The sequence below is a fragment of the Uloborus diversus genome, chromosome 3 (genome assembly GCF_026930045.1).
Source record: "Uloborus diversus isolate 005 chromosome 3, Udiv.v.3.1, whole genome shotgun sequence".
Classification (NCBI taxonomy): domain Eukaryota; kingdom Metazoa; phylum Arthropoda; class Arachnida; order Araneae; family Uloboridae; genus Uloborus; species Uloborus diversus.
The window spans coordinates 44,556,748-44,572,409 of record NC_072733.1 but is presented as its reverse complement, the minus strand read 5'-3'; the positions used below and the strand labels follow the sequence as shown (position 1 = coordinate 44,572,409).

Here is a 15,662-nt window from a genome sequence, read left to right as displayed (position 1 = left end):
TAGTGCGCGAAATTAACGAAGATCATACAGTTGAGGATGACGATGAAGATGAACTGTCCATAAAAGAAGACGTTAAAACAATTAAAAATGTTAACGAAGCTTTAAGCGTATTAGATGGACTCAGGGAATTTTCAATTAAACACAACGATCCTAAAGGACTAGACTTGGTACAAGAACTTAAGATACATTTCGAAAATGAAAGACTTTCATCGATCAAAACATATCAACAGACATCAATCGAACAATTTTTTAAAAGTACAAATTAGGTATGTAATTTTTATGCGAACCTGTTATTTAAATCTCTTTGAGTGTGCAAAACTGTAATATTTGAATTTAACCTGATAAAATAATTGTTTATTATGTATATGTTGGTAAAAACTAGTAAATTAAAAAAAATCTATGCATATGAAAGAGTAGAATTCACACATATTTCATTTAAGATTTCAAAAAACATAAACAAATAACTAAAGTTAATTAAATTAAAAAAACCTCTGTAAAGTGGACACCCCTCTCTTACGTACAAAAAAGTTTGTCCCATTAGTGTCCATAATAGAGGGGTTTCACTGTACATACGTACATACTGACGTCATGAAAAGTCGCTGTAATTAACTCGAGGAATTTCAAAGTGGATATTTCCTGTGTTTATATGTTCTTAGGTACTTATCTGCGTGTGGTCGGGTTGAAAAAAAAAACTCAATATTAATTCGGGGGTGAGCAAAATGGAAATTAAGGCCGAATTTTGAGTGAAAATTTTTTCGGGAATACAATACTTCCTTTTTTGGAAAAGGAAGTAAAAAAGAATTAATGATGAAAACGTATAAAAGAGAAACATATAAACAGTACTCCACTGTATAAAAATATCAAACTGTCCTTGATTATGCAGCTGCTATTGAAACCGTGAAGCTATTTGAAGTGCAGTAATGCACTTACTTTTGAACATGAAGTTGACATATTTTTGAATGACTATTAAATCGAATAGTTTGATGTTTTAGTATTACTGTAATAAAACCTCATTCTGATGTGCAAATATATTGAAAGTGAAATTTCTATATAATGTCGAAACCAATGTAACGAAAACCTCTGGTCATAAGGTGTGCATTGTACAGTCGAACCTGTCTATCTCGAATTTTACGGGAGAGAAGAAAAATTCGAGATATGGAGGTTTCGAGGCACAGAGGTTTTGAAAAAAGTTCTAAAAATAAGAAATTCAAGCAATGACTCGAAAGTAAAACTTTGGAAGCAATTTTACTAATCAACAATGTCTCCTTCCTCTCAGTTTCCGAATGGATATAATAGCTGGAAAACTTGCTTCTTGTACATAAAGTTTTAATTCTGGAGCATTATGTGACTGCTAATATAAAGAAAAATGGTTTTTGTCTAAAAATTCCAGTTAATGAAGATCATTGGGGATCGAATTCAAGAAAGACACTTTAGTCGAAATTCAAGATATACAGTTTTTCAGAAAATTTCATTCGAGACAAACATGGGGGAAAACATTGAATTAATACTTTATGGTACAGGGAAAATGAAAAACTTCGACATAGAGAGGTTTTCGAGATAGGCAAGTTCGAGATAAACAGGTTCGACTGTAATGATCTTCTCCGGTACACATTGTCCGTTGCAAAACTTCCTTAGACCTGAGCCGCCTCCAAATGTATGTTTTGAGATTTTTTTCCTTCTCAGAGATGGTACCAGAAGTAGCAAAAACCATCACGTTATCACACTTTTTACCCATGACAACAAATTTTTGACACACTTTCTCTTATGAACTTTTTAAAGAGTCGGTTGTGGCATTAGTTTCACACCATGAAACTTTTTTCTCTTTTTGTAAAACATGTTGAACAGCTCCCAAATTGCATCCTAATTTAAATTCCGATCTAAAATCTCTTGGTGTTTTTTGGAGCAAGCTCGTCTTATTATCATGTGTTTCACACACATAAAAACATAAGATTTCATACCTGTTCATCATTATGGTCCTTATTTGCTGGGATTTTTGAGGAAGCTCTAAATGATCAATCTCTATCTATTCAGATTTGTTGTTATTTGACGTACAGTAAGTCGTGAAGTTTGTCAAGCAATCACTTTTCTTTTCTCAAATTCTTTTAAGTTTAGCACCTAGCGACATAACGAAAAATAGAATCTGACCATTTATGCTTGCTTGCTAAGCAAAGCATTTATATCATTATGTAGTGCAGTGTGCAGAACAAAAAAATCAGCAAATTTTGCTTTCAGAAAGCACAAATCCAACAGTCCTTATAATTTTGTCCATATAACAAGGATGTCTAAATTCAAACTTCATTTTATGAATAGGAAATCATAAAATTTGCAAGACTTCCTGACCAAATGCAGTCAATTTTTGGGGATGTTTCTTTTGTCCTTATAATTTTGTCCACTACTGTACCACTATGAACTAGATAATGCTCGATTATGCAGCTTATTTGTTTGTGAATGATGATTAAATTGCATTGTTTGAATTTACAAATATTATTTAGATTTTTGTGTACATAAAAAAGCTTTAAAAAAATCCAACTCCCTTACAGTGGAAGATCGGCAAATAATAATAATTTTTTTTTGATTAATTATAGTTAAATCAATCTATATTATTTTGGTTATTCTTGTGTGTTCTCCTTAATAACTAAACATTTATTATTATTATCATTATTATTTTGTGTTGTAGGAACTTCATCAAATAGTGAAAGTAGAAGCAATGCAAAGTAAATCTGCAGATGAAATTGAAGAAGTAAGGTTTAAAATTTAGCTAATCAGTCCTTATATCTTTTAACTATGAATTAAGTTTTATATTTAATAAGCATCAAGTTTTATTTCTATTGATTAAACTTCTTTACTTTTTCATAGTCTAATTTTCTTTTTTTTTTTTTTTCTTTTTTTTGAAACTTTATCCAATTTTTTTTTTTTTTTTTTTTTGAAAGAAGATAGCTTCCACCTCTGCAAATTGGACATTTAGAAGTGTGTCATAGATCTCAACCTTTTTCATGTATTAAGAGATACACACTCAAAATAGAATCTTTGAAGAGTCCTTAAGATAGAGGCTTTTTATTTATTTTTCTTTTCAGTATAAAATAAATCGATAAATTTTGAATGGAACATTATAATATTTAAAGGAACGAAGCCGAGGATCTGAAAGCAAGATGGACTAATTTTGGGTTTGATCAGTTTCTATTGAATGACTTTCATACTCAGAAAAGGAAGCACTTCTGAGTAGTAACAAAGTGAGGAGCATATTCATCTGTAACACAATTAATTGATCATATTCAATTCAATCAAATTCTGTCTACCAATAGTGCAGCCATAAATTTTCTTTTCCCCAACCAGAAGGAAATTTTTTGCTATTCTTCCGGTTGATAGAATTCAATTGAATCAAACACAATCATTTTGAATATGTCTCTTAATGTAAATTGAAATGATTACATTTAAAACACATGTGGGCCATTTTAGGTCAAATCGCCTAAAGCCATGTGCCTTCATGTCTCAGATTTCGTCCATCATTTTTTTACAAATAGATATCTATGAAAAAAGCCCAAATTATTTTATTTAGATCATTTTAATAAAAATTACACTTTGGAGAATTTTTTCAAAAATTCGATTTTTGATCGTTTTTCGGAGTCACCTTTTGGCATGAATTTAGAAAATCTCTCTAATTTCTTGATTTTTCAACTAATTTAGCTGAATTTGGTATCAATTTCAAGCTAATACTTTTCTCTTTCAGTGTGAATGTCAGAAAGTATTCTGTCAATAGTTGTATGTTGCCACTCTTTATCTAAATTCAGTTTTTATGTTTTTCAATTGGGAGATTAAATAAGTCATATCTCCAGAGTACTTACTACGATCTGCATCAAAATTTTTCTGTAGCATATTTAAATCATTCTCTTGCTATGTAGAAAAATGTAGAAGTGTGTTTTATGTTGTTTTGAAATAAAAAAATAAAGTTGTTTTGCAGAAAATACAAGTTTTCTATTACTTTAAATTCCTTTTAAGCTTAAAAAAGGCCGAAAACTTTTCAGAACAATTAATACTGGACTGTCAAAAGATTTGTATCAATAGTTATTCTAAAAGGTTGTATACTTTGGAAAATAATTGTGCTACAACTTTTGTTTCAGACTTCGCAGAAATAAAAAAAAAAAAAAAAATTGAAAGTGTTCTAAATATTAAGAATAATAATTTGAAGAATAGTGTAAAAAAATATTTCTAATGGCATTATTTAGCTTTTTTTTTTTTTTTTTTTTTTGACAGTAAAAGAGGGGAAAAAAGAATTGTTATTATTTAAAAGTTTTCATAGCCTAAACTTGTTAGGATTAGGTAACACCTGACAATGATCTCCGCTCTTACAATACTCATGCAATACGCATCGTTCTTCTTTTGCTTTGAAAGTTAATCTACACATAGCTTTCGTCGATTATAAAATGTGAAATGAATGGCATGCTTGCGGGGGCGGCATATTTTTTTAAAAAATTTACTATTTCCTTTGTATCAGAAGATGAGAAATTCAGAATTTCTATCAAGTTTCAAAGAGATTTTAAAATATACTTCAATATCAGCAAAAATAATCTTCTTCAGAGAAATCTAGAGTTGTGGAGTACTTACTGTAAGTGTGGAAGTTAATTGTCAGGTGTTACGTAATCCAAACAAGTTTATGCTAAGAAAAGTTTTCAACAGTATTTTTTTTCCCATCCTTTAATGTCAAAAAATAAAGTAAAATAATTCCATTAGAAATATTTTTTTTACTATTCTTCAAATTATTATTCTTAATATTTAGTACATTTTCATCAAAAGTGGTTTGTTTTTTATTTATTTATTTATTTTTGGGAAATCTGAAAAGGAGGTTTTTGCACAATTCTTTTCAAAAGTGAACAATTTTTTAGCAAATAACTATTGATACAAATCCTTTGACAGTCCAGTATTAATTGTTCTGAAAAGTTTTTGGCCTTTTTTAAGCTTAAAAGGGATTTAAAGTAATAGAAAACTTGTATTTTTGGCAAAACAGAAGAAAAGCGTCAGAGAAAGAAATATTACTATAAGAGAGTAATCTTTTGAATGAAACATGGATAAGTTACGCCGTCTGATAGTCAATATTTTGTTCCAAAAGGACAACTCAAATGAGCATCCGTCGGCCTGCTAAGTAAGATTCGCCATAATGCAAGAAAGCGTCATTCGGATCTAAAGAACATCTTGCGCTGACTCGTATTTGCATTGTTCGGACCAAAGGGGTTTAAAACGCTGTTTATGTATGTAGTATTTTTTAAACAATAGTTCAGAAGCTTGTTCGTTATATATTTTATTGTTAATTTATTTGTTATTTGCTTCCCATTTATGAAGTTTTCCCCATTTATGAAGGTTTTTCCTCCTTGTTCATAAAGGTCAAGATTCAGAAAATTTCTAAGTGGCCAGTAGTCACTAGACCCAAAAAACTTGGTGGCCACCACTGTTGCTGAGTTTTGAAGTACAAAATGTTAGAGGAGGTTTTACTACTTTTATGAAAAAACAAATAAATAGATCTTTACAGAATTACATTTTAAAAGCTATAAACATGCATTTTTTTTTTTTCGAAAATAAATAGATAACTAAATGCAGGCCTGGATCTGGATACCCACAGACCCCACAATGCGAGAGGGCCCACATCCTTAAGGGACCCAACAGCTCAAGAAATTGAAGAAAAATGGAAACAAACTAGCACTAAGACTTATTAACATTACAAATATACACAGATGACTTCTGAGTAGGGGCTCTACAGATTTTGTTGCAAGGGGGCCCTATATAGTTTATAGATCCGAACCAGAATAAATCAATAAAAAGTCGGCAAGAAACTGCATTTCAGATGAAATTTACAAAAAATACAATTTTGTTGATAAAATTTCACTTTTCCAGAAAATAACTAATTAAAAAAAAAAAAAAAAAACACACACACAATTTTTTTTGCTCTTTTCATGTTATTATCAGTAGTTTGCACTGAGATAGGCATCCAGTTCTGTTTTTGGAAACTTAGGAAATTAAATAGTTATTGTCTGCTTCCATCTTGCAATTGACCAAACATGGTGACTATGCAAGAAATTTAAGACATGAAAGTAATTTTAATAAAATGAAATAAAAGCAGCAATTTAATAGGAAAAGGCAAAGGATGAATCCAGAGCTCATCGCCGTGGAGGATTCAATAAATATGGTCAAATGACAAAAAAATTTTTACTGCAAACTAAAAGAGTGCTCAAGCTCCAATATATGTAATACAGAGTAACATTGGGCAAAACGCACCACATGTTAAACTATAAAGAATAACTTAAACCTAAAATTAAAAGCAGGAGGTTTCGCTAAAAGAGAGTTCAAGCTCCAGTATATGCTGTAAATTGTTTAAAGTTTAACATTTGGTGCGTTTTGCCCAATGTTACTCTGTAATACATATACTGGAGCGATGAGCTCTGGATTCATCCTTTGCCTTTTCCTATTAATTTGCTACTTGTATTTTTCCTTTTTCTCATAAGTATTTCTTGTATAAATTGTTTAAAACTTGTTTGCTTGTATACTTTTAATATTTGCTTGGCTTTTTAGTTTTGCTGCGTTGCACACACACACACACACACATATATATATATATATATATATATATATATATATATATATATATATATAAAAAATACAAATACAAAATACAAAAGTGACGACCAGCAACAGGCTCTGGGCCCAGCTAGACTGGTCCTAGTCAATTTACAATCCCCAGTGAAGATCAATGGCCCTCTTAAAACTGTCTACTCCTTTGCTCATTATCACCTCTTCCGGTAAGCTATTCCAAGGTTCCACTACCCTGCTAAAATAATAATTTTTCCTAATATCCATGTTAGCCTGAGATTTAAATAGCTTAAAACAATGACCCCTTGTCCTGTTTTCAGTGCTAAACTTTAGCCCCGTAATATCTTTCGTTTTAATAAATTTAAACAGCTGAATCATGTCCCCTCGGTCTCTTCTTTGCTCAAGACTGTACATTTTTAGCCTTCCAAGCCTGGAATCATAATCTAAGTGGGAAAGTCCACTTATCAGCCTTGTAGCCCGCCTTTGAACCCTTTCCAATACATTAATGTCTTTCTTAAGATAAGGAGACCAAAACTGAACAGCATACTCCAAATGGGGTCTTACCAAACTTCTATATAAGGGCAGAAGAACTTCTTTAGATTTATTTGAAATAGATCTATTGATAAACCCAAGCATCTTATTGGCTTTGTTGCTAGCAATGCTGCACTGTTGGCTAAACTTTAAATCCTGACTTATTAGGACCCCCAGATCAGTAACTTTGTCTGCCTGACTAATGACTGAACCTTGCAAATAATAACTTGTACACTTATTTCCATGCCCTAAATGTAGCACTTGACATTTCCCAACATTAACAGCCATACCCCATTTATCAGCCCACTCCGTAATATGATCTAGATCCTCTTGCAGCTGATTTGCTTGTTCTTCATTTTCTACAGTCCCCATAACTTTGACATCATCAGCAAAACAGTTCATGTTCCCAGAAACATTTTTGTGAATATCGTTCATAAAGACAATGAACAAAACAGGCCCTAACACTGATCCTTGAGGAACCCCGCTTAAGACCTCACTCCAATTAGAATAATTTCCCCTTACAACTACTCTTTGTTTCCTTCCGGTCAGCCAATTTTTTACCCAAATGAAAGTTTTCCCTCCTATTCCTATATCAGCTAATTTGCTAAGTAGAGCAACATGCGGTACCTTATCAAAAGCTTTTTGAAAATCAATGTAAACAACATCTACAGGCTTCTTATTGTCCAAAGCCATGGTAACTTTGTCATAGAAATGTAATAAATTAGTTGCACAAGATTTACCTTTCCTAAAACTGTACTGAAAACTAGTCAATAGATTATTAGTTTCTAGAAAATTCACTATCTTAATTTTCATCAATGTTTCAAAAATTTTGCAAACCACCGAAGTTAGACTCACAGGTCTATAATTTCCCGCACTCCCTTTAGACCCTTTCTTGAAGAGCGGTGTAATGTTAGCCAGCTTCCAGTCCTCTGGCACTGTTCCCGAATTATAAGAAGCATTGAAAATGTTTGCGATTACATCTGCTAATTCCTCTGCACATTCAACTAAAATTAACCCTTTCCAATACATTAATGTCTTTCTTAAGATAAGGAGACCAAAACTGAACAGCATACTCCAAATGGGGTCTTACCAAACTTCTATATAAGGGCAGAAGAACTTCTTTAGATTTATTTGAAATAGATCTATTGATAAACCCAAGCATCTTATTGGCTTTGTTGCTAGCAATGCTGCACTGTTGGCTAAACTTTAAATCCTGACTTATTAGGACCCCCAGATCAGTAACTTTGTCTGCCTGACTAATGACTGAACCTTGCAAATAATAACTTGTACACTTATTTCCATGCCCTAAATGTAGCACTTGACATTTCCCAACATTAACAGCCATACCCCATTTATCAGCCCACTCCGTAATATGATCTAGATCCTCTTGCAGCTGATTTGCTTGTTCTTCATTTTCTACAGTAGCTGCTAAGTAGAGCAACATGCGGTACCTTATCAAAAGCTTTTTGAAAATCAATGTAAACAACATCTACAGGCTTCTTATTGTCCAAAGCCATGGTAACTTTGTCATAGAAATGTAATAAATTAGTTGCACAAGATTTACCTTTCCTAAAACCGTACTGAAAACTAGTCAATAGATTATTAGTTTCTAGAAAATTCACTATCTTAATTTTCATCAATGTTTCAAAAATTTTGCAAACCACCGAAGTTAGACTCACAGGTCTATAATTTCCCGCACTCCCTTTAGACCCTTTCTTGAAGAGCGGTGTAATGTTAGCCAGCTTCCAGTCCTCTGGCACTGTCCCCGAATTATAAGAAGCATTGAAAATGTTTGCGATTACATCTGCTAATTCCTCTGCACATTCAACTAAAATTTTCGGATAAATATTATCTGGGCCCGGAGCCTTAGTCTCTTTAATTTTTTTCAAATGAAGTAAAACGTCATCCCTGGAAAATACAAAGTCCTCAAGCTGTACTATAGCTTGTGTCTTGTTGGTGTCAACTGTTGAGATACAGTTATCGTTAAAAACACTCGAAAAAAAGTTATTAAGAATATTAGCAATATCACTATCGTCCTGAATTAAAATTCCGTGCTCATCAACCAGTGGCCCAATATGACTATTTCGAACTTTCCCCGAATTAGCGTATGCAAAAAACCTCTTGGGATTCCTGTTTATGTTATCTGCCAGTCTTTGCTCCAACTCTCTTTTCTGAATCCGTACCAAATACTTAAATTTACGCCTTGCCTTACAATATTGGAGCCTATCTGCACTGTGACCTGTTTCTCTAAACCTATGAAAAGCAGCTTGCTTGTAATTTAGAGCGTCTTTAGTTTCCCTGGAGAACCACATTGGCCAAATTTTAGTGTTGACACCCTTTCTCCTAAAAGGAACATGATCCCTAACCGTATTCACTAGATTTTCCTTAAACTCTGCCCACTGAAGATTCACATCGCTATTGTCCAATCCAGAAGAAAAAACTGCTTTCAAACTCTGCCGAAGTGCCACAAAGTCAGTATTTCTGAAATTGGGCACAAACCTAAAATTCTCTACTTTGTGCATATCAAATTTAATCCCAAACCTAATACTGTTGTGGTCACTATCTCCAATGTGTTCCCCTACACATAACCCCTGAACAGAGCCTTCCATGTTGCAGAAAACTAGATCTAAAATCGCGTCCTGTCGAGTACCCTGAGTTACAATTTGATCTAAGAAACAGTCACCAATTACTTTCAAAAAATCCTCTTCTCTGGTATTACTATGGTAAAAATTATTCCAATCAATTCCTGGAAAATTAAAATCTCCCATTATGATGACTGACCCCTTGCTAGAAATGTCACTAATAATACTAAACATCTGTTCGTCTTGACCCTGGCTTAAGTTGGGTGGCCTATAAATATTCCCCAAACGTAGTTTTTTTGCCCTTATTACTAATCAACTCCATCCAAATCATATCAATCTCATTAGGTTTATCATTAATTACCAATTCATTGCAAATTAAAGTGTCTCTGACATAAAATAAAACCCCACCACCTCTTTTACCTACTCTATCTTGTCTAAACAAATTATACCCAGCAATAGATAATAAATCATCATCACTTTCGGTAGCCCATGTCTCGGTAACTCCAATAATATCCAACCTCTCGTCTATAATTATGCTTTTCAATTCTTCCATCTTGTTCCTAATACTACGAGCATTTGTATAAAAAACCTTAAGTAAGCCCATCTTACTTTTATTTAATGCTGCACGATTGTTTGAATCCCAATTGTTAAAATCTTTTCTCTTATTAGCCACCCTATTTCCGTTTCTACTAAAATCCCGATAGTTAGTACCCTTTCGAATTCTGCTCCTTAAACCATGCCCCCCATTCCAACTTAGTTTTTTGATTCTGAAGCCTCTAAAACCAAACCACTAACCATTTTGACCCCTGTAGAACTCAGATGTAGGCCATCCCTAGCAATCCAATCTCGTTTACATCTACTCCACACATCAATAAACCTGATACTACGCTTAACGCAAATTTCCTTGAGTACCAGGTTCATACACCTAGCCCGTTGGTTTAACCAACTCCTATGCACTCCATACCTTTGAAGCAAACCAACCACTTGGACATTTGCCGAACAGTTGGTTGCTTTGTCCAACAGGGAATCCCATTCCTTTGTAAACTCATCATTGTTACTATGGTATATATATATATATATATTAGTGATGTTCCGGGTATCCGTATCCGCGGATATCCGAGGGAAAATGAAGATCTGTATCCGTATCTTTTTTGGCGGATCTTAAATGGATCATTTCTATTCTAAAAATTTTTAAATATTTGAATAAAAGACGCTTACATTCCGTTTAAATCAGGTTTTATTCTCTATTTAAAAAGAATCAAAAGCCAATTCAGATCATTTCAGAAGCCAATTTGTATCCCCCCCCCTCCTTTGTTGCAAAAAGGAAGAGGAAATACGTTTTAAAAGTGTGTATCAGTGTGTCTTTTTGTGGCATCATAGCTCCTAAACAGATGAACCGATTTTGATAGTTCATTTTTCGTTCAAAAGGTGACTGATCGAAAGTGTTCTTACTTTGGCCTTCTTTTTGTAGAATTTTAATTACCGGAGATATTAATTAAAAACCGACTTAACGTTTTTCACAATTATGGTAGTAAAAATTTATCCGTACGTTAAAATTTTTGACTCTAATTGAAAGAACGAAGTTTTCTGCGTTTGACATATATTTGAAACTTCCAACTTATATACAGTAGGAGCTATAATCTCGTTAAGTACATTTTAAATGCAATTCTAAGTCTTTATACGCGTGATTGGTAACAATTTCATAGTCAGAAGATATGGAGAAAAAGCTCAATGATTTAAATTTTTTACCAGCTGTCTGTTCATATTTGTTAACAAATGTGTAATCTGACCCAAGAAATTCATCTTAATATGAGGTCGGCTCTCTGGGACATGTTTTTTTAATTTTTAATTAATATTTGTTTTTGTTATTGATTTGGGGTTTCTGTTATTCTTCATTTTTGTTTTCCTCGGCATCCTTCAAAAAAAGTGAGACTGAATTCTCTATTTACTGTTTGCAAAGGTGTTCCCGTCTCTGTTATTCCGTCGGTCGGAGTAATTTGGTGGAATGGGTCAGTGCATTTATGCTAAATAAAATGCTAAAAATTGTTTATAGCCTGTCCAGTAGCAGCTTTACAGTCTTGCTCCTGTATCCTACATCTACCAAGTAAGCTAGAAATAATTCTTCACATTATATCTAAGCATTAATGCAGCGCTGGCTCATTACTTCCAGCTCTCCCTCAATTTTAACGGGGATTTCTTTAAAGAGTAAATCATAACCTTGATCATATTTTTGCCGCAGTTGACATTTTTTGAAGAAACTGCCATTATTCTGACAGGAATACCTTTCTAACAAATTTTACACTTGGATTGTTGATTTGAGTAAAAAAAAATAATTTGAGATCCGTATCCGCGGATCTTGACACAAATGATACGGATCCGTATTCGTATCCGCGGATCTACATTTTTAACAATCCGGCACATCACTAATATATATATAATTATAATTTTATAACAATATTAAAAGTGAAAAATATTGAAAAGACCACACCAATAGCCCATAGATGCGCAAAACAGCAAAACTAAAACTTTGTGTGTGTGTGTATATATATATATATATATATATATATATATATATATATATGTATATAAAAATAAGCAAACAGAATTTCAAATATTAAACAAATTATAAATAATTAATGATGATAAAAAGGAAAATTGCAAACAGCTATTAAATAGGAAAAGATAAAGTATGAATCCAGAGCTCATCAGCCGTGGAGGATTCATTAATTATGGTCAAAAGACCAAAAATTTAACTTTGAACTAAAAGAGAATGTTTAAGCTCCAGTACATGCAATATAGAGTAACATTGGGCAAAAGCACCACTTGCTACACTAAAAACAATAAACTAGAGCTCAAACCTAAAACTAAAAGCTGGGGGTTTCGCCTCGACTAATTTGGAAAACAAGTTCCGATAATTAGCCATCCATGGGACAGTACCTGCCTATAACAAAATTATCTTACCTTGAAATCCATATAAACAGAGTCAAATCCGATTTTCAACATGATAGAAATCCTTTCCAGTTGTCAACGTAAAAATAAAATAAAAATAAAATCATATCCAGAAGATCAATCCAGAGACATACCAGTCGCCTGTTTCCCACGTGTAAAATTCATCCACCTCGGTGATTCATAAAAAATGGTTTGTCACGGTCAAACCATTTTTTAAACCACCAATTCCGTTTGCTTATTTTTATATTTACTTGGCATTTTAGTTTTGCTGCGTTGCGCATCTATGGGCTTTTGGTGTGGTCTTTTCAATAATTTTCACTTTTATTATTATTATTATTCTTATATATATATATATATACACACACACAAATATTTTTCCTCTCTAGATTTGGAAGCAGTATCATCAAAACAAAGATGGACTGTATGCCGTTTTGCCGGTGAGAATAACAATTGCTCATGCATTTCTACTCTATTGTGCTGAACTATTATTTCAATTCATCAGTAATTTTCATATTACGTGTATTCCTAAGTCATTTTTTAGTTTCATTTCAAATAACATTTGAACCTTATATCGAATAAATACCTTTGTGCTGAAAATTAAAATAATCAGTTACCAAACATTTTTAAGCACAAAAAATGCAAATTGGAAAAATGCAATTTGCATTTTTTGTGCTTCAAAAGGTTGGATAACTGATTATTTTAATTTGGAACCTTAGTTACAAAATTTTGTTCAGCTAATTGAGTTTGTGCTCATACTTCAAGACTCAATTGTTAAAATTCCATTTAAAAAAAAAAAAAAAGGAAGAAGAAAAAAAAAGGTAGGCAGATGCCAAATCAACTGTTATAAATGAAAAAATACTTTTTCTAAAATCAACTGTAAAAACTGAATAGAAAAATATACTTGTTTATTAAAATTTTTTAGCTTTTCCTTTCAATTGCTATTGAAAAGGCCTTCTTTAGACCTTTTTTTAGAGCATAAGTCAGTAAAATTCTTTGAAACTAAAACTTTTTTCAAATTATTATTCTTACGATTTGTGTATTTTTTAGACAAGAAATGCATTTGTTTAAAATTTCAACAACCATCCATAAAAACAAGGATAAAAGTTTTTTTGGCCTGAAGAACTTTTCACTACTTTAGTCCAGTCATCCCTTCTCTGCTCCCAAAAATTACATTAAGTAGACCCTTGTTTATTTCAAGGCATAGGAAATGTTTTGTATCCTTATTACACATAGTATTATAAAATTTACTTTTTACCGAAAGTAAATTACCTCATTTATTCTTTATCTCAACTCTTTAATATCTGAGATATTGATCAAAAGCAGAATTTAATTTGCATTACAGCTCATAAGATCTGAACTCATAGGCGGCTCGTACGAGGGGGCAAGGGGGGCAAATGCCCTCTCACTTTCAACAGCAAAGGGACTTTGCCCCTCCACTCTTCTAAATTTAAAACTAAGTGTCGAATGAGAAATGATTGTGATGATCTGTTCACGTGTTGAAAGAAACAACTGACTTATTAAGTGCTTGTTTTTGCTTTTCTCATGTTATTGTTTCGTAAAAATTAAAATGAAACTTTGATTTTGTAGGAGGGAATCTTCTGTGGCCATCTAATTCCACTTTTTGAGTCCGTTTCTCGAATTTTGGGAAGAAGGTCAATTCATAAGTAATGACGTAAAAATTCAATTGCCTAATTTTTGAAGAAAAAAAGGTAAAGGGTGTGTCGCCATCTAAACCTGTCGCCCCTGCACCTTCTTTGACCCCCCATTTGTTTGGGGCATCAGCCGCCTATGTCTGAACTCCTGCAGTTTTTCAACTTGAGGCAAAATTTAACATTTTAGGCAAAATTCAGACTATTTACAGTAAAAAATAAGATGTAAGAACTTTTATGCTCCTGCACTTCTTTTGGAAATTAAGTCCTGATTAAAAGTAATGCATAATAATGCAACTTGAGCTAAATATCATCAAAATTTCATTGACATCATAATACTTCTTAATGCATGTAGAGAGTTTTACAAAGCTGCATTTATAAAGAAACATTCATGCACACACTCAAAAGAGAGTAATAATTATATCTAATTGACAGAGCTTAATCCTACTTATAGTGCAATAGAAAATAGCATTTGGGGTGGAACAATTTACAGCGGAAGTGATTCTTGTTGTAAATGGTAGGCAGGGGCAGACTGGCCAGGTCGGCTAGTCGGGGATCCCCAACTGGGCCAACCGCCGAGTGGGCCACTTCAACCAATTTTTTTATTAAACTTAATACAACTAAATTCACACTTAACATTCTTCAAAGTGTTAAAAAAAAAAAAAAAAAAAAACGATGCACGCAGTTTGTTTACTCTATGTGAAAAAAGCTTTTGGAAACAGGTTTTATTTTTTCCATCCTAAGCAGGGACCAAAGTAAATGGCAAAAGTCTGCACGTGCAAATGCTTTCCTATCTTATCAACTTTTATCTGGTTTTTAGAGCTCTGGAGGCCATGACTTCTACATTGAGGAAACAGAAGGGGGGGGGGCAGAGAAAATGGGGTCTGACACGGCCTGAAAAAGAGCCCGGGACAAAAAAAAGAGCGTTAAAAACTTATATTTGTATATCTGTTAACAAAAATTGAAGGGGCCTGCCACATTAGACAGCGGCCCCGCCCTTCCACAAATGCGTGGGCTATGTTTTGGGGTGTTGATACGTACATCGTCGCCTCAGAGCAACCATAAGATATCTAAGTGTTATTTCTGGGATTAGATATTTTACTGTTGTTCTGAGGCGACGACATGAGCAGGGGCATGCACAAGGGGGGCGGACGCCTTTTGGCCCGGTTCCGAGCCTGAAAGGGGCTTGAGATTGTTTAAATGAGGGGTGAAATAAATGTATGGACGTAGGGGTAAACAAGATGGAGGGGGGCCCAGTCATTTGTGACGGACCTCAAGATGTCTGTGCACGCCCCTGTTATTTACTGATTGTGGCAGATTCATTTAAATGCTGCCAGTTGGCAAGCTATTTCATTGGTCAATTTAAATTATCGCT

General features: G+C 33.3%; 1 protein-coding gene across 1 annotated transcript in view; it reads left to right on the top strand.

The window, feature by feature from the left end:
* LOC129219344 (ATP synthase mitochondrial F1 complex assembly factor 1-like) overlaps positions 1–15,662 on the top strand; it is a 254,835-nt gene that overhangs the window by 206,837 nt on the left and 32,336 nt on the right. The window contains exons 3-4 of the mRNA XM_054853707.1: positions 2,678–2,740; positions 13,025–13,075. Of these exons, the coding sequence (XP_054709682.1) occupies positions 2,678–2,740; positions 13,025–13,075 (114 nt within the window). The remainder of the gene's footprint in view (positions 1–2,677; positions 2,741–13,024; positions 13,076–15,662) is intronic.